We start from the raw sequence: 19,004 nt of genomic DNA, 5'->3' as shown, positions 1-19,004 counted from the left end.
AACAAAACAAAACGAAGCGTAAAGCACGCGGAGCGCTCATACGTGGCAAGAACACAACCAATTTGAAAAGACATTTACAGACGAGCCACCTGGACATTTTCTCAAATGTAATTTCACAACGATGTTCTTTTGTTTATTGAGCTAGGCAAAATTGGAAGACTGCAGTGCATAGATGTTGTAGCATTAAATATTACGAACTGAAAAGTACTGTAAAATAGCCCCTTCTTCAAGTTAGATGAGAGCACAATACTAATACGTAATATTATGATACATACATTTGATTAATACTAATGTTTAGTATATTTTATAATGTTCTACTTGTTGACAATATCACAAATATTTCTAGATTAGTCATGTGAAACGTGAATGTTCACATCCTATCATTATACATACTAATCTAGCAATATTGTAGTATTTAAAACATACAATATTGCTAGACAAATGAATACCTTATAAAATCTTGTTACTTTTTTTATCCACCCAACTTATTAAATATTTACTTTAAATGTATGCACTTATTGTTCAGCTCAGCTGTAAGCTTTAAGGTCCTGGACCTAACGTTATTTTTCTTTTATTGATGGTCAGTTGGCAGCTAGTTATTGTTTACATTATCATGACAGTGTTTGTTGCTGCATAAAAGCTTTTGAATCGAAATAAAGACACAGTTGTGTTGAAATAAAGTTGAATTTGTGTTTTATATATTTTGGTTAAGTTTGTTTCCTATACCAGCTGTAAAAAATTGTCTAGTAAATCTGTTATTGATTTTAGTCTTATTTTAGTCGACTAAAATACCAAGCAATTTTAGTCGACTAAAATAAGACTAAAATTAAAACAAATCAGATGACTAAAACTTGACTAAAACTAAAAAGAATTATAGTCAAAAGACTAAGACTAAAACTAAATTAAAATTTCGTGTCAAAATTAACACTGGAGGGCAGCAGATTTTCTTCAAGAATGTGAAGGTGTTTTGCCCCATCTATTTTTTCTTCTATCCTGTCAAATGCTTCAGACCCTGCTCCAGAATAAAACACCACATCCATGCTTTACTGAAGGAATACTGTTATAAAGATGGTGATCTATGTTGGATTTATTGTTTAGTGTTGAGGCCAGATAATTCAATTTTAGTCTCATGTGTGACTTTTTTTCTTGCAACCTTCCCAAACAAGCTACATAGGTGGAGAGTTTGTGATATTGTTGTCATATGCACACAATGACCACTCTGTCATAAATTCCTGCAAATGCTTCAGAGTTACTGTACGCCTCTTGGTCGCCTCTCTAAACAATTTCCTTGTGGCTCTTTCATCCAGTTTGGAGCAACCTCCTGATCCAGGGAGGGTCTGTGCTGTTCCAAATACCTCCCACATCTTAATAATAGACTTCACTGTCCTTCTAGGCATTGATAAAGCCTTTTTTTTTAACTCAATGAATCTGTTTTTATTTATTTATTTATTTTTTTCTGACATGTTGTTGCTATATTCTTCACTTGGATGTTATAAGTTGCTCTGAGTAAATACGGCTGAATAAAACAAAAACTTTGCTCGTCTTGTTGCAAAGTTAACACCACTGGAGCAGTAGTCTGGATTCATTCTACACACAATGTGGTGTGAATTGTATAAATTGATGCAAAAAGTTGACAGCAATGGGGCGGTATCTAAACCCCAAAAGTTGCTTAATGGCTAAAACTAATACACAATTTGCTTATGCTATTTATAAACAACAAATCCAAAAATATAAATCGATATAAATATAGATTTTTATCAATATAATATAAATCGATAAATGGACAGTTAAGCAGAGAAATACTATTTGTGCTGCAAGTAAAATTCATTTTCATATTTAATCAATAGAAAAAAAAAATGATGTTGGTGTGTACATATTAATGAAAAATGCAATTAATGATAATAATGCATACAATGATAATAAATGGGGTCCAACTTTTTTTTGCACCACATTTACTAAAATATCTTTTTTTTTGTGCTTCATAGAAGAAAGTCATACAGGTTTGATGGATGTGATTTTGGGGGCAAACTATCCCTTTAACTGAAACAAGACTAGAATAACACTGAAATATGAATGAAATTGCTATTGAAAGACCTATTTTGAGAGACAAGCTGCTCTTCTTCGCTGGTTCCTCATACCTCCTTATTTGATAATGATGAGACCATAATGTGCCATTACCCATGGGGCTTTTCCATGTCTAATCCACTATCTCTACTTTAGTTGAGAGCGTGACTTGCTGTGTTTTTCATTAGTTTTCATTTGTGACCAACGTGATTAACATAACCTCCGAGACTCAATGATGTGCGCTGCATTTTAATGGTCTGACTGTGGCTTTTAATAACGCCTAGGCTTGAAATCTAATAAAGCGCCACTCATCCATATACATATACTCCCGTCCCTTTACACACAGCCACAGACTGAATGGTTTGTCAAATCATATCAAGGGGATTCCTCATGATTGATACCAAAACTGTGCTTCACAGTCAGACTGTTTGTGAGCCTCTGCTTGAGCTGAGAAAATACATCTTGATATTTTCAGTAAAGATGCACCAGTTACAGTTGTCTAGGCCGATTCCGATTTCTGATTTTTTTAAATTTATTTATAAGTGTGACCTCCTGAAACAGATTTTTGAAAATTCCAATTTTCTTTCTAAGAACTATAATTGACAGCATACTGTATCTATACTTTTTTTTTCAATGCAGAAATTATTAAACATTGCAATCCCCCGAACATGGATTAAGTTACAGATGATCTCACTTAACTCACAAAATAAAGTGCTCTGTGACTGCAAAGAGGTAGAAATGAGTTGCTGTAAATGACAAGCCAGATGCCATTTCCCAATGTGTTTATAAATGGTATTTTTATCTTGTTTAATTTGTAGTCTTTCACATCAAATTTTTACACTGTTTCAATTTATCCTCTTAGAATAATTAGAAACTGTAGAGTTACATTTATGCAGATGCTTATTTAGCAGACGCTTTTATCCAAAGCGACTTACATTGCATTCAGGCTAACAATTTTCTCCTATCATATGTTCCCTGGGATTCGAACCCCCAAACTTGTGCTTGTTAATGCAATGCTCTACCACTTGAGCTACACTAATACTATTAACAATTAACACTGTTAACAATCTACACCATTATGTGTAATCTATTTAGTCACATCAGTGTTTCTAATGCTAAAATATAATTATTGTTGATTTAATGTATTCAAAGGTAGATCGAACAAAAGTTTAATCAAAAGCAAGTCTTTGGGAACAACTACAAACTATTTTGAAGTCAGTAACAATAGAGACTGGGAAAGTACAATGGCAGCAAAAATAGCAAGCTGTTATCAAGGCCAAAGAAGGCCATACAAAATAAAAATAAAATGTTTTTATTTTTTATATTTTTTTATTTTTTTGGTATCACTTTAGAATAAGGTTCCATTCGTTAATGAATTAATTAACATGAAAAGAACCCCAAAATGAACAATACATTTATTATTGTATTTATTCATTTTTGTTAATGTTAATGAAAATGAAGTTATTCATTGTTAGTTCACGCTAATTCACAGTTTACAAAGTGAAAAAGTCAACGATTTCATCAGTAAACATTAGTTTAATAACTAATGGTAACAAGCACAACTTTTGATTTCAATAATGCATTAATAAATGTTGAAATTAACATTAACTAAGATTAATAAATGCTGTAGAAGCATTATTATTGTTTAGTTCATGTTAACTAGTTAACTAACAGTTAGATAACCGTTTTTTTGTTTGTTTCACTCAGTTATTTGCCTAATAAATGACAATAAAACAACTTTTGACAGGTGGTCTAATAAATTTGTTAAGCATTGTATGTAGCTACATAGTTTTGTGAGGAACTGAAATTTAAATTTACATACTTGTTTATGCTCTGCAAATTTCTTGATTGCCAACAGCTGCACTTTAGTGGATTCCCACATCCATGAGCGAGGCTGTTTCATTTAAGTTGAAGAGGTGCAAGTTGTGTGACACCGCACAGCATTCTTCTAGAATCTGTTTGCATAATACGTTAAAACAGAAAAATGCATGTGCATCCACTGATTCACGCAGGGGAAAATAAAAAAAACCTTCAACAGAACATTTGGGGAACTTAGCATGTTCTGATGGTAGGTCTAAGCCATGGCTAGATAGACGTTTGAGAGTTCATCGTTTGTCTCACCAGAGAAAATGTATTTTCATGTTGCCCCTGGGCACTTGCCCAATTACCCATATGGTTAATCCGACATATTGGGCAATAAATTCACAATTATTCTTGTGCAAATTTTTGGGTGGCCAATATGTTTCCGTGCTTCCCTAGTTATTTTTTTAATTGACATTTTAATCGGGCTTCTTGATATAGCAACAACTATTCAGAACACCTTGGCAACTGCATTTCAATATGCAGTCCCCTACACACACCCTAACAACCTTGCTAGCAACCACTCACAACACATGGCAACAGACCAACAACCATTCTGAACACCTCAGAACACCTTAGCCACCACTCAGAACCTCATAGCAACCTGGCTGACAGCTATTCGGCAACTGCATTTCAATATGCAACTCCCTACACACACCCTAGCAACCACTTAGAATACATAGTGATAGTGACAGACTAACAACCATTCCAGAAAACCTCAGCTGCCACATATAAATACCTTAGCAACCTTGCTAACAACTATTCAGGACACCTTGGCAACTACATTTCAACACTCTTGCAACTACTCACCCATCCTAGCAACCATTCAGAGCATCTTAGCAATTTCATATCATCCTGGCTAACATTCATTCATAATATCTTAGCAGCTGCATAGCAACACCCTAGCAACCACCCAGAACCTCATAGCAGCTTGGCTAACGGTCAATCAGAATACTTTAGCGGCCACATACAGTAGCAACATCTTTGCAACTACTTGCCAACTGCATTTCAGTGTTCTTGCAACCACTCAAAACACATAGCAACCACATTGACAATGGACTAACAACTATTCAGACATAGCAACATCCTAGCAATGAAACAACCCCCTAGTGACCACATAGAAACAGATTATCAACGTGGCCCATGACACTAACAAGCACATAGCTAATTAAAAACTGCTCTGGACACTTAAGCAACCATCCAGAACATCTTATAAACTGCATAGCAACCACTCAGAGCATCACATCATATCATATCATGACCAAAAAATGGTCTTATGGTATTATGATCACACATTCTTATGTTGAAAGCTCCCTCTTTCAGTGACGTTTGCTCAGTTTTGGCTGCAGCAATCACAAGCTTGAGCGTTTTCCTCCAGCATGCTGTTAGATACGAGTGTCAGTGAAATAAAAGAGCGCTGCAGGAGAAGAGCTCTTTGAGCGGAGGATGAATGGCTGACTGTTGTGGCTTCTCGGCTGTATGCTGCCAGAGCCCCAGAGCTTTAGAAAGGCCTGGTGTTTGTGTGACGGTGCACTCGAAGAGCTGATGAATGCAGCTCTGTCATTATAAGACATCAGCAGCTCATCAATGTTCAATGCAACCCAATGCAGAGCAGCACATGTATAGTTTTCAAGTCTTTGCATGAGTTTTAATTTGAATATTTTAATGCAATTTTACATGAAAGATAGTTTTTTGCGGAATAGTATAGAATGATGGATTTCAATTTCATCCAACTAATATCGCATATTTAATTGTGCATGCTCACTTCCTCTTTTTAGAATCAGATTAACTTTGCATTACATTCAAATGATGTCCTGAGTGGTTGCCATTGCCAGGGTGTTGCTGTGCAGCTGCTTATGTGTTCTGGGCAGTTTGTTAGCCCATTGCTATGTTGTTGCTATGGTGCTCAGGCCAGTTTGTGGTTGCTAGATTGTTGAATGATTGTCAGGTGTTGCTATGCAGCTGCTAAGATGTTCTGAGTGGTTGCCAATGTGTTGCTATGTGGCTGCTGAGGTGTTCTGAGTTAGCCCATTGTGATGTATGTATGTATATATACATATACTTTTTTTTATTATTATTATTATTTTTTTTTTTACATTTATTCATTTAGCTGATGCTTTTATCCAAAGCGACTTACAATTATATATGTAAGAATATATGTCAGAGGTCGCACGCCTCTGGAGCAACTAGGGGTTAAGCATCTTGCTCAGGGACACATTGGTGTCTCACAGTGGATTCGAACCCGGGTCTCTCACACCAAAGGCATATGTCTTATCCACTGCGCCAATACCACCCCATATATATCTAAAATTTGAGTTTAAATCGAGTAATTGGGTTCAGTTTCATCCAATTAATATTAGATATTTAATTGTGCATGTTAATTTCAGATTTATTCTTATTTTTACATTGCTCAATTCACGTTCTTAGGGTGAATATTTCTGTGAGTGAATCTGTGTGGATCTGCATTTTTTTTTTCTTTTTCTACAAGTTCTCATAATGAATCTGGATCCATTGTCTGGCCGTTGCTGTAGTCGGATCTTTCCTGCTCAAGCTGACTGGAATTTCAATGAGAGTGCGTTTGACTCCCGCTGACTGGAATTCTGTGCTGCCAAGATTAATGGCTGGATTACATTTTATATTCATTTGAAGCCTTATTTAGTTTCTTGAGGAAGACGTAATTTACCTGTTTCCAGTATGCTTTTTTCTTTGTTAGATGGCACACCTTTTTTGTGGCCTTTTTGTTGTTTTGATTCCTAGACCGTATCAGAGTAATTGTAGTTAATTAAAACCAAAACTAAAACCATAAAAAAGTTACTTGAAATAAATGTTAACTGGAAAAAAAAAAAAACTTAACTATAACCTAAAATATAAAGCAAAAACTTAAAATATAATTTCAGCCAGTTTCCAAACTGAAACTGATAAATAAAAATGAATAAAAACTTTATAGACATATTTAAAAAAAAATAAAAATAAAATAATAATTAGTGAAATTAAAGTGAAAACAAAAATATATTAAAAAAATAAATCTAATTCAGAATATTAACAAAAATCTCTTCTAATTTTCTTCATGTTTAGTTTAACTCAAAATACTAAAATGAATGAAATAAACTAAACTAATAAATAACAAATGATACAAATTATAGATGGATACTTTAGATGTGTGGAATTATAAACTCATGATTCTGAAGAGAGTGGAAAAGAGAGAATGACGAGTTGATTTTTATTTTCAGAATTGTGAGACTGCTTCTTTAAAACATTTACATTAAACAAATTACAATTTCTGCCACCAGGTCGGCTCTGCCCATTAAAAAAAACAAAAAAACATCATCACTGTTTGCAAACACTGACATTGGTCAATAGTGTTTGCATTTCTTTATAAGGCAGAGTGTATTAGTATGGGTATATGGGCATTATAGGAAATATAATAATATTATATAATATTATATATAAATATAATATAAGAATTGTTCACTACAAAATGAATTGAAATTGCTTTATGTAGTAAATAAGGATTAACTTGGTGTAAATATAGAATAATAAAAGTATATTGGATTCAAACTCTGGTTTCCAACATTCAGTGTGATGCAGAAGTAGATATGATTCATGCATCATCATAATTAAATGCATCATATAAGCAATACTACAGCTAAACGCGTCCAGCAGCTATAAATAGTGTATTTTCTAGAGCCAGATGTGTTTTGGATGATGGTCACCTGTAATAAGCTGTTGAAACAGAGGAAGAATTATTTATTCTGATAACAATTTTAAATTTAATTGCATTGCAGCAGAAGAACAGCAAGTCTTTAATGCAGCACTGAACTGTGGGATAGAAACATCTGGAACCAATGAAAGCAACACGTGGAAGCCCAGAAAGGGAGGGACACAGCTACTGTACCGCATCCACCGCTGGGGCCTGTTGAGTCGAAGATGATACAGTTTTTTCTTGTTTCCCATAATTCCTTGGTTTTCCTCTTTGTCCTCTGCTTGCACTGATAAACGCTGGACTGCTGCCAGTACTGCACTTCTGTAGTGGTGTTTGCCGAGGAGCGCGTCTCTTTTTAGTATCACTCAATCTTTGTGTTATTGATTTGCACAAAGGTTTTCACTCCCCTTTAGATCCTTGATATCATTCTCTTGTTAACTTCACCGTCTTGTAGCATACTTCTGCTAACCACAGGCAATTGTCTCACGTCGCAGGAATGTCTGGATTTATTTACAGCTGGCTGCTCTTTCCCACATTTTACAATAGAAAGGAATTGGGACGCATCCTGACTGCACAGCTGTCTGAGTCTTTATTAGGATTCGTCCTCTGCAACGTTAGCGTTCATTGGTTTTCTTTAGGTTATATCACTGAAAGATTTTTCGGCTTTAGGCACAAAAGTTTGTGTTTAAAGTGGATGTATTTCTGCTCTGGTCTTTATCCCAGAGGCGGTCCTTATCTGAGTTTGTGTTTCAAAGCAAACATCATGCCGAGCTGAGATCTCTCGCTCGTGTGACATCAGCTGTTTATGCTAGCGGTCAGATACCCATCGACCCCTGTGTGACCCGTTCCCGTCCCGCGTCGGTTTCCAGCTGCAGAAGTGGTTCGGTGAGCGTGAGCTTGTGGTGTCTGTGTCAGCGCTCTGTGTTGGCAGCAGGTGGAGGGTGTTGGATTTGTCGGTTCTCCCGGTCCCCCGGAGGCTCCGGGGCCCTTCTGCTTGGACTTTGTGAAACAGCTGGTAGCTGGTGGGTTTGTAGATCTCCACTCCTGCAGAAAGAGCAAAACCCTCAACGAACTGCTCTTGCATTAATTGAATCCTATTTTTATTTCATGTGCCACTTAAACTGCCGTTTAGCCTTTTATGGGATTATGCTCTGAAACTGAAGGATTCAGTTCAGCTGTCAAAACGTTCCTGGACATCAAACGTTCATGGCAGATTGTTTTAATGGTGCCTTCGTGTCCTTTTTGGGAATTTGTACTTGTGTTTGATTATGATGTCTATATGTGGAATGACATTCTTAAATTATAGTGGATCCATTGGAAACTTTTGTACTTCATACTGTTTTTTTTTTTTTTTTAGCCCTAGTGTAATCTTGCTTGACCAAAGGTTCTGACCATCAGTTTGACTGTCAATCTGGTAACAGATGCAGCTTATTTTATCCATTTAGATTAAAAATTAGGCGCCTAACCACTTTTTCATTATAACTTTAAATAATGATAATATTAATCATAGATCATAAATAATACAACTATTAATTATCACTTAATGTTAATCTATTTCAATGATTTTTGTTTTGTTATTTTCATTAATTTTCAAACATATCTCAATTTAGCTTTAATTTAATTTCAGTTTCAGTATAAATTTTTAATTTTATTATTCAGTTTTCATGACCCTTCCTAACCTCAATTTCATTATTAATGCTTAATGTTTGTTTCAATTCCTTTGTCATTTGCTTTTTTCTTTAATATATCTATTCAGCTTTGCAAAGGCAACATTTCTAATGTTCATTTTCTTAAGTTGATGTTTTTCATCTAATATTTATATTTATATTTTCATATACAATGAAAAATATTTGTATTAATTTTAGTTAACAATAACAAGACTGGTTGTCTTGTCTGTAACTTTGTCTGTAATATGTTCTTTATTTGTAATTCAAAATACATTTTGCTGGTCTATACGAATGTGCAACAGAATTAAATAGCAGATGCCCATCTTAAATGTATTAAATTATATCCAAATTTAAGGGCTTCCAATGCAAATGTACTTTTGACTGTATATATATATATATATATATATATATATATATATATATATATATATATATAGTAAGGGATGGGTACCGAAACCTGGTATTAAAATGGCCCCGGGGCTTAATTATGAAAGACCGTAGTATCAGTAAGATCTGACGGTATCGGTTCTGCTTCCGGTACTGAAGGGGAAAAAATTTATGTAATATGTATTTTTGCTTAATAATGTTATTGTGCACATTTAACTCACCAAACATTTCTAATGTGCGATCATATTAAGACGTTTGTCTGTGAGATCTGCAAGATCTCTCATGCGCGCTGCGGAGGCTGTCTGTCAGTCACACAAACACACACATACCACAACGAGCGCGGCGCACGCACAGACATAACAGTATGAAAACTCCCGCTTAATAATAAAGAGTAATGATGGCGAAGAGATTTGCTTAATAATGTTATCGTGCACATTTTATCTTACCAAACATTTCTAATTTGCGCTATATTAATAAGACGTTTTTCTGTGAAATCTGCGAGATCTCTCATGTGCGCTGCGGAGGCTGTCTGTCAGACACACACACACAACAAGAACGAGCACGGCGCACACACACGCATAAGGGGCTGTTCACATATCGCGTCTTTTGCGCGCTTAAGTTCGTTATTTCAAATGTAGGCGCGCGGTATGCGCGTCCACACCGCATCGAGTTAAAAACATCTCAACTTTTCAGAATGCCACAAGCACACCGCAGGTCATGTAACTTCCTCACCTTTTCCGTAACAATGTTGAAAGCTCAGCTAAGATGAAAAGGAACAGCTGATAGCTGTATGTGGATTTTTAAATTAATTTAGTAGCAGTGCTACTGCAAGTAGTTTTTAGTGCTGCAAATCCATTTATCCATTGCTGAAATTTCCGCGTCTTCATGGAGAGAGCAGGTCATGGATGCTTAGCAACGGCAGATGCCTCAGGCGCGCAAGTGCCCGAAGGCTTCGGGGGAAAAAATCAGAAAGCGGCGTGCCTAGCGTTTTCCACGCGTTTTTAGACGCGATATGTGAACGGCCCCTTACAGTACGAAAACTCCCGCTTAATACAAAGAGTGACGATGGTGGAGACAGTAAAATGCTCCAAAGTGTGGTTATACTTCACTAGTTGATGCAGACAATGCTGGTTGTCATAAGTGCAACAAATTTTTGCATGTAAGGGCAGAAACACAAGCAATCTGTCAAAGCATCTTTCAAAAGTGCATTATGTGCAGACAGAAAAATGCTAAATTCGACTGCCTAACACAACACAAAGTAACACAGCACAAAGTAACAACATAAAGTACCGATAAGAATACCGTTAAAGTACCGGACCGTTAAGCAGTATCGGTAAGAGTAGTAATACCATTAAAACCTTAACGATACCCATCCCTATATATAGTAAGTAAGTATACATAGTAAGTAATAATACATATTATGTGTAAAACTTATGAGCAATACTAATTGGCTTCTACCATTTAGTTCTTTAACTGATATCTGTAGTGGTTTTCATGTGTGCCTGTCTTTTAATAGGATCATCTGATATGATTTGTTCTATTTTTTGACCATTGTGATCATCTGTTATTACACATGCAAACTGCAGCATAACCATGCACTAAATATCACACCTAAACACCCTTAATTTTGTCCTGAGAGACTATTATTCACGGGGAGTGGTAAGCCTGGCGTTGCTGTAAGCACGCACCGTCTGCTTGAAGAACGCAGATATATTGGTTCATTTACCTTCTTTAATGGAACTTTTCCATATATTAAATGAACGTCTGCCTTCCAAAATCAACTATGTATTAACCTCAGCTCGCCCTCCATGTATATATAAAGTGTGTTTTACTTGACGTGAGCTGGCAGATCTGAACTGTTTTGGTTGGCAGGAGCATGAGATGATGAAATTTATATAAGTAATAAAGAGCTGCGGTGTGTTTGCTCAGGTTCGCTGAGGTTTACCGCTTCCTGCTTTGTGCTCATTGTTGGAAAATCTAATCTAAAGCAGTTTTGCACATCTGAAATTATGTTCTGCTAAATATAGGAAACATCTAGACTGTGCAATTGTTTTCAAATATTTGTACTGCATAAAAATAATTGTATAGTGATGCATTGAAATTGACTTTTTACTGAAACTTAGCAACCAAAATTAGTTTTCACTGCTAAAAACGGAAAATAAAACAGTTATTTAATAAACACATAATTGCTAACAATTATTTAACAATTAACACTCAAATAAAATAAAACAAATATATTTAAATTTAATTATATTTATGAGCACATCCCTAGTTTACCCTCTGTGAATTCTATATTAAAGAAAATACCATTAGGATCCTTTTGGAAATGATTATTATTATTATTATTATGTTTTGTAAATGCAATGCAGAAAAGCACATTTCTTTATTCTTTTTGACTGGATGTGAGGAGTGTATCGTGTGTTTTCATGTCTGAGAGGACTGTAAAATCAGCTTGCTGCACATGGCAGTGTTTGTTTGTTTTAACAGTGAGGTCATGGGTCACGGCAGCAAGCATCTTGTTAAAATTGTTGGCCAATTAAGAGACTTTGTGCCAGTGGATTTGTCTGAATGACAGACTCTCTGGATGCTGTGGTCTTTGGTGTTTGCCGAAATGGGTTACAGTATACAGTTCACTGAAGTCTTTGATCCTGCTGCAGCGAACATAGAAACTGAGAAGCTTGATGTTGAAGTCCGAATGAAATGACGTTCACAACCTGTTTTACAAGTGAAACAAGATATCTGTTGGGACTGATCCGGATGATTCCTCAACATGAAAGAAATGCCTTATGCCTGTTTATGCAGGTGCCTGTACCATCAGATGAGTTACTGTACATGTTTCATGTCTAACAAGCTTCATGGGTGATTTTCTGTTTCTACAGCAACGTGCTTCAGGGAAGGTGCTGTTTGACCTGATTTGTGCCCACCTGAACCTCATCGAGGGTGATTACTTTGGTCTGGAGTATCAGGACCACCGTAAAATGACCGTGAGCAACACTTCTTTTTAAATTCTGATTGCTAATTTTAGAGACAGTATTCAGGTGCTAACGTTATTTGTTCCCATTAGACATTTAGACACTGTGGCTCTGTTTTAAACCCTACTGATCTACTCAATTATAAGCATCTCACTATAATAATAATAATAATAGTATAAGTTGTTTGTGTAAGCAATTGAACTTTTTGCGTAGCCATTCATGGCTAAGTGAGATAAGTTGCAGAGATTTAGTATTTTAAGCTTTATTATAATTATAATTATTATTATTGCTGTTGTCAGTAATAATAATAATAATGATAATTCAGGAATGGCTGTTTTGTGAAGCTTCAAATAATCTAAGCAAACAAATTAAGTTATTAGCCTGTAAACACACAGATGTGTAGGATGTTCCAAACAGGCATTTATGTGTCATGGATAAGGCAATCACAGAATGCATTGCAAAAAGCTCAGTAAACATTTTAAGAGAAATGTCAGTTGTAAATGTAACTAATAAAACTGTGTTCTAATATGTGCAGTAGCACTGCTGCATTAAAGAAATATGATTTCAAATGTTTTTGTTGCTTTGTTTCGTTCTCAGGTGTGGTTGGATCTGCTGAAGCCGACTCTAAAACAAATCAGACGTACGTATCCTGGTGTTACTGTTATTTGAATTTGATCTGGTGAACATGACGATCTGACAGCGCTGTGTTTCTCTGCCTGCAGGACCCAAGAACACCATCCTGCGGTTCGTGGTGAAGTTCTTCCCTCCTGATCACACGCAGCTGTTAGAAGAGCTGACCAGGTGCTATTTGTGTTATTCATTTAAAGCCTTTTACATAACTAACACTTGCAAATTCATGGTTAGACCATTAAAGAATATTCAAATTATTTTAATAATCTAGTTTGAGTGACGAATGACATTCAGGCGGACCCCGGTGTGACAGCTCAGCTGATTGTAACTCCTCCCACTACAGTTAACCCTTTCGAGTCGATTAACGCATATATGCGTTTTGAGTCATTTTCACCTGATAACCCCGAAAAGAACTTAAATTACACTCTCAGTTTTAATCGTACAGATAAGAGCAATACATCAATCGAATCTGTAAAGGGTCTAGTTTTTTTTGGATACAGACATAATAACAAAAAACCTTTGTGCACTTAAAAAATAAAGATAACAAACAAGGTGCGCTGTCTACAGTCTTTGTCTCCGCTGATCGTCATGTACAAACATTTCATTAAAATGAACTGTAACTCCGTGAATACTCAACGAAGAGACATGAGAGAGATATCTATAGAAAGCCTGGAATGTATACTTTTAAACTAAACAAGTGCTGCCGAAAACAAATATTCTGAGATAAAGTAATCCATATGAAAACAACGCGATGTCTATTTTTCATATCTCCGCTCATTATATTTAATGTGACCACGCCCCCGCGCTGAACACGCTATTCAGATTCAAACTGAAGCGCGCGGCTTGAATACGCCCACACAGAAGAAAAAGCAGCCAGACTATTCTTCAAGTTTTTATTTTATTTTACTGTTTGCTTCGCGATGAGAGGACTAAGACATAATTCACCCCAAAAAGGTGTGATGTGGTTGAGGATTTGAGAAATGGATTTCCTCAGAAAAAAGAATGAAGCACTTTATTCAGCAGAGATCATAAACATGAGTAAGTCTCTTTTTATTTATTTATACTAGTTTTCACATAAAGTGTAAACATTTTACTAGTTAGACTTTTTCCAAATACTTTTTCCAAACTATAATTCCTGACTAAATGTATAATCAAGTGAAACATTATGAAGTTTCAATAACAATATACAATACTATACCGTTCAAAAGCTTGATGTAAATAATATAAATGTGACAAATAGAGATAACTCTAACAAATGTAAAAACAATGCAGTTCTTTCGATTTATTCCCCCTAAAAAAACCTGAAAAATATTATCAGCTCTTTTCAACATTAATAATAATAATAATAATGATGATGATGATGATAAATGGGGTTTATTTGGTAGAAAATAAGATTGTTAAAAGGATTTCTGAAGGATTGTGTGACTAGAGAAAGGATGCCAAAAAATTTGAAAGTCAGCTTTGATTGTGCCTAATAAACTGTTTAACTGCTCCCCCAAGTGGATATTAAATTATGTTGTGGGATAATTAAATATATTCTTAATAAACTACAAACATAAAATTATATACTTTTATTTTGTTCTCACATTCTTTCTTGTAAGTCCTCCCTCACAGTGGCACAGTTGAATGAGAGGCTCATTATGCAGCTCATTATGCAGGCCTTTGTCTTCTCAGGTGTAAATCACAATGATATTCATGATAGTTGACGCCTACTCGCATATGACTTTTACCAACAAAAAGTGTTTTAGAAAATTTAAATCAATATATTGTTTTCTGTGAGTGAGTAAACAAGATGATTTTCACATCATTCAGAAAGAAAAATTCTAGGCTACAAGCTCCAGTTCTCAACTTTTTCGGCAACCAATTTTATGTATGTGTTTTATTGCCTTATTCAAGTGATTTAACATTTTTAGTTTTTCACTAACCATGCATAACATTTTTTTTCTCAAAAATACAATCATGTACATGCATGCATTTCACATATTATTATAGCCCAGTTTGTGCTGATTACAGTGATATTAGACTTTACCCATTTAGATATTTATAAGAAACTGAAAAAAGCACAAATGTCAGGGCATGACAAAACTTCTCAAGGCCCCAAAAATACCCTTAGACTCCAGAGGGTTAAAAAGATATACAAGTTCATCCGTACTCACAGCTGCCTCAGTCTGTTGCACAGATGTGCACTTGCCCTCCTCCATCCCCAGCTCCTCCTTGTACAGGCATATGATCACTTAGTCTTGTCCACGAAAATCATCTATCAGCTAATCTTTGCTTAATCTTGTCCAGTCTCATTCACAGACCTGTATAACATCTGCATGAAATTTTGTATCTGTTGCACATAAAAAATCTGAACCCTTCAGAGCTAAAAAAAAACCTGCCGCCAAAATAATGTTTAGGACCTTTAAAATAGTCTTAATTGACAGATTGTTCCTGACTGAATGAGCATTATTTATATAGTAATATTTATATTATTTATATTGTAATATTTCCTTTATTTATATTGTAATATTTCCATTATTTATATACTACTACTATAATAATAATATTTTGAATTAGCATTTATTTTAGTATTTTTAGTTTGTATTTTAGTTTTAATAATTGTATATATTATTATTTGTTTATAGTATTAAGTACTTCAAGTAAAATTTAGTGATATATTCAAGTATGTGTGTGTATATGTTCAAATTAATATACTTTTAAGAATATAATTCAAATCACATTGTGATATAAAGCATGAGTTATCATTTATTTATTATAGTCAAAAGAGCTTTTTCCCCATTGAATTTTCACCAAATTTATCTGAACAAAAATATACAGCTACCATAAAATTACTCAAACTGTAATATTTTGTCAGACTTCATAGTATTTTATTTTGCTATTGTCCATGTCCTCTTACAAAAAAGAAAAGAAAAGAAAAAAAAAAGATGTCATATAGGTTATTAATAAATATTACAGTTTGCATTTCAATAAATAAAGGTTAAGTACATGAATGTTGGAGACATTTATTCAGTTGGTTGTAATGTGGCCTCAATCACTCAATATAAATATAATGCCACTCATGTAGGAAAGTGAATGAAGTGACCTGTAAATCATGAAACAGCCTTCAGCCGCTGTAATGTCCCTAACAAATGACTTATTTATGGCCGAACTGCATGCTAATGCTAATGTTCTGCAGCTGATTATGTCGACACGCCATGGCCTGACAGGCGTAATGAATTTTACAACACGTTCACCAGCAGAATGACTTGTGGCACATTTCCCTGTCGGCTTTAGAAAGTCGGGCATCATTCAAGAGAACAAGAGGTTTAGTGAGAGAAAATCTGAGACCGTGTTTGGGTCTCCCAGGTTTCCTGGAGTCTCTCTGTATTTTCTCAGAGTGACACACTGTTCTGGCCGGACTGTCAGTAGCTGTTGGCACTAGAGAAAGAGTTTTAGATTTTCCTGTGATGGCTGCGTATTATATTACTGCCAAACCTAAAATGTTCATCCAAGGACATTTTGCCTTTGCAAAACACTTCAAGCTGTAAAAAATCTTTTTGATGGATTATGTAAACATAGCTGATATCTTACTTGAACATTTTGGAAATTGGTTAAAAAAGGGAAGGAACAACCAAAGATTTTATTTTATTTTAAATTTTAATATTTTCACAGTGTAATGAAGTGATATTTTAGGATTATCCAGGGTTATTGTAGTTAAAGTTAAAACTAAAGTTCTTTTCTAAAATTCTTTATTTAAACTAAAACAAACATTAAATGAAATAAAATATATATAGAAAAAACTTTTATATATACATTTCTTATTTTAACTTGATGTGATAAAATAACTGGAACCAAAACTGAAATAAAAAAAAAAGAATAAAAACTATACAAACACACATTCAAAGCGAATGAATATTTAACTTAAACATTTATGAAAAGGAAACTTTACTATCTTTAATAGAATCTCGGTGATACTAAAATAACCTTGGTATTATTTATGTGCTATTATAGTGTTCAGAAATATTTTTAATTGGTTTTTATTTTTATATTCTCACCATGTTTGAATGTATTTTAATTTGACAGGTTTTGTCATTTTCTTTGTGTTTTGACATTTTTATTAGATTTTTAAATAGTTTTATTTAGCTTTATTTTCATTCTAGTTAGTATTTTTAATCCTTCAAATTTAACTTGTTTTTAAGTCTGATGTTTATATTTTAAGTCTAATATTTACATTTTATTCACATATCAGTCACGGTATAAATCATCAGTTAATTTGGCTGGAAATTCAGTAAAAAAATAGCTTGCATAACCATGTGGAAATGCCTATTATTTGATAATCCACTGAATCAAATACTTCATCTCATTCGATTTTATTTTTGTATAGAACAAATGATCAGATTAACAAATGTCTGGCTTTATGTAACTTGAGTGAAATTCAGAAGACTTAAACAGTGAAACTGATGGCCCAATTGTGAAGCTGTGAGTCCTTTTTGATCATATAATCAACTGAATAATTATTTTAGTGTGTTTGGCAACATCACAATAACAGATGGACGTACTGCGAGAGAAACGCTGCCAAACTCAATTTGAAAGTCTCTTTATAGTTCACGACTGCATGATGCTATTAAAGCAGGCTAACCTTCACAAGCCCTTTTCATGAAAATATTCCAATACATCCTACACATCTGTGTGTTTACAGAAATATTGATTCAAAATGGTTAAATTCAATTAAAAATTGGCACTTATCCAATTAACTAACCTAATAAATAAAATAATGTTTTATAATGTTTTAGCTTATCTAAATGTTAACGTCAGACTATTGAAATCACTTTTTTTTTTTTTAAAGGGGGGTTGAAATGCTATTTCATGCATACTGAGTTTTTTACACTGTTAAAGAGTTGGATTCCCATGCTAAACATGGACAAAGTTTCAAAAATTAAGTTGTACGTTTGAAGGAGTATTTCTGTTCCAAAAATACTCCTTCCGGTTTGTCACAAGTTTCGGAAAGTTTTTTTTCGATTATGGCTCTGTGTGACGTTAGATGGAGCGGAATTTCCTTATATGGGTCCTAAGGGCACTTCTCACGGAAGAGCGCGCGCTCCCGTATAGCAGAGCACTGAGAGCACAACAGACTTCACTGATCAGAGCGAGAGCGTCGCGAAATGTCACAAAAGATGCGTGTTTTTGGTTGCCAGGGCAAGACAACCCTGCACAGATTACCAAAGAAAAAACAGCATTAAGGGACCAGTGGATGGAGTTTATTTTTACAGAGCATCAGTGGAGTTGTGCAAGTGTTTGTGTTTGTTCCCTGCATTTCGAAGATTCTTGTTTTACAAACATGGCCCAGTTTGACGAAGGATTTGCGTATCGTTTATTTCTTAAGGATGATGCAATCCCAACAAAGAAAGGTCACGATCGTGTGTTGGAACCGCAGGCGGTGAGTAAAACTGCTTCAAATATCTCTGCCTCCTTGTTAGTGCGTCCGCCTCCCATCGGAGACCCGTGTTCGAGCCCCGCTCGAAGCGAGTCGTTGCTGCTGCTGCTCTCGTTCAGTTTCAGCCTCGGGATCTGATTCTGGATCATAAATATACTCTGAATCTGACTGTTAGCCATTGTTTGTTTTGGTTGGTTTTGTCCTCACGGTGTGACAGCTTCCAAACCATCTCAACGCAAAAGCCTACTGGCGCTTGTGATTCTTTAGCTCTGCCCACACGTCACGCCTCCAGCCGGTCGTGTTTT

The 19,004-nt window shown here is 35.0% G+C and overlaps 1 protein-coding gene across 3 annotated transcripts in view; it reads left to right on the top strand.

The window, feature by feature from the left end:
* The window catches only part of LOC128010551 (FERM, ARHGEF and pleckstrin domain-containing protein 1-like), a 93,337-nt gene that overhangs the window by 39,339 nt on the left and 34,994 nt on the right, over positions 1–19,004 (top strand). For all 3 annotated transcript variants that reach the window (XM_052593041.1, XM_052593034.1, XM_052593028.1), the window contains exons 3-5: positions 12,561–12,665; positions 13,251–13,293; positions 13,376–13,454. In XM_052593041.1, the coding sequence (XP_052449001.1) occupies positions 12,561–12,665; positions 13,251–13,293; positions 13,376–13,454 (227 nt within the window). The remainder of the gene's footprint in view (positions 1–12,560; positions 12,666–13,250; positions 13,294–13,375; positions 13,455–19,004) is intronic.

The sequence above is a fragment of the Carassius gibelio genome, chromosome A1, assembly GCF_023724105.1.
Source record: "Carassius gibelio isolate Cgi1373 ecotype wild population from Czech Republic chromosome A1, carGib1.2-hapl.c, whole genome shotgun sequence".
In the NCBI taxonomy this organism is placed as follows: Eukaryota; Metazoa; Chordata; class Actinopteri; order Cypriniformes; family Cyprinidae; genus Carassius; species Carassius gibelio.
The sequence above is the reverse complement of the archived record's forward strand: the minus strand, read 5'-3'. Positions and strand labels throughout refer to the sequence as shown.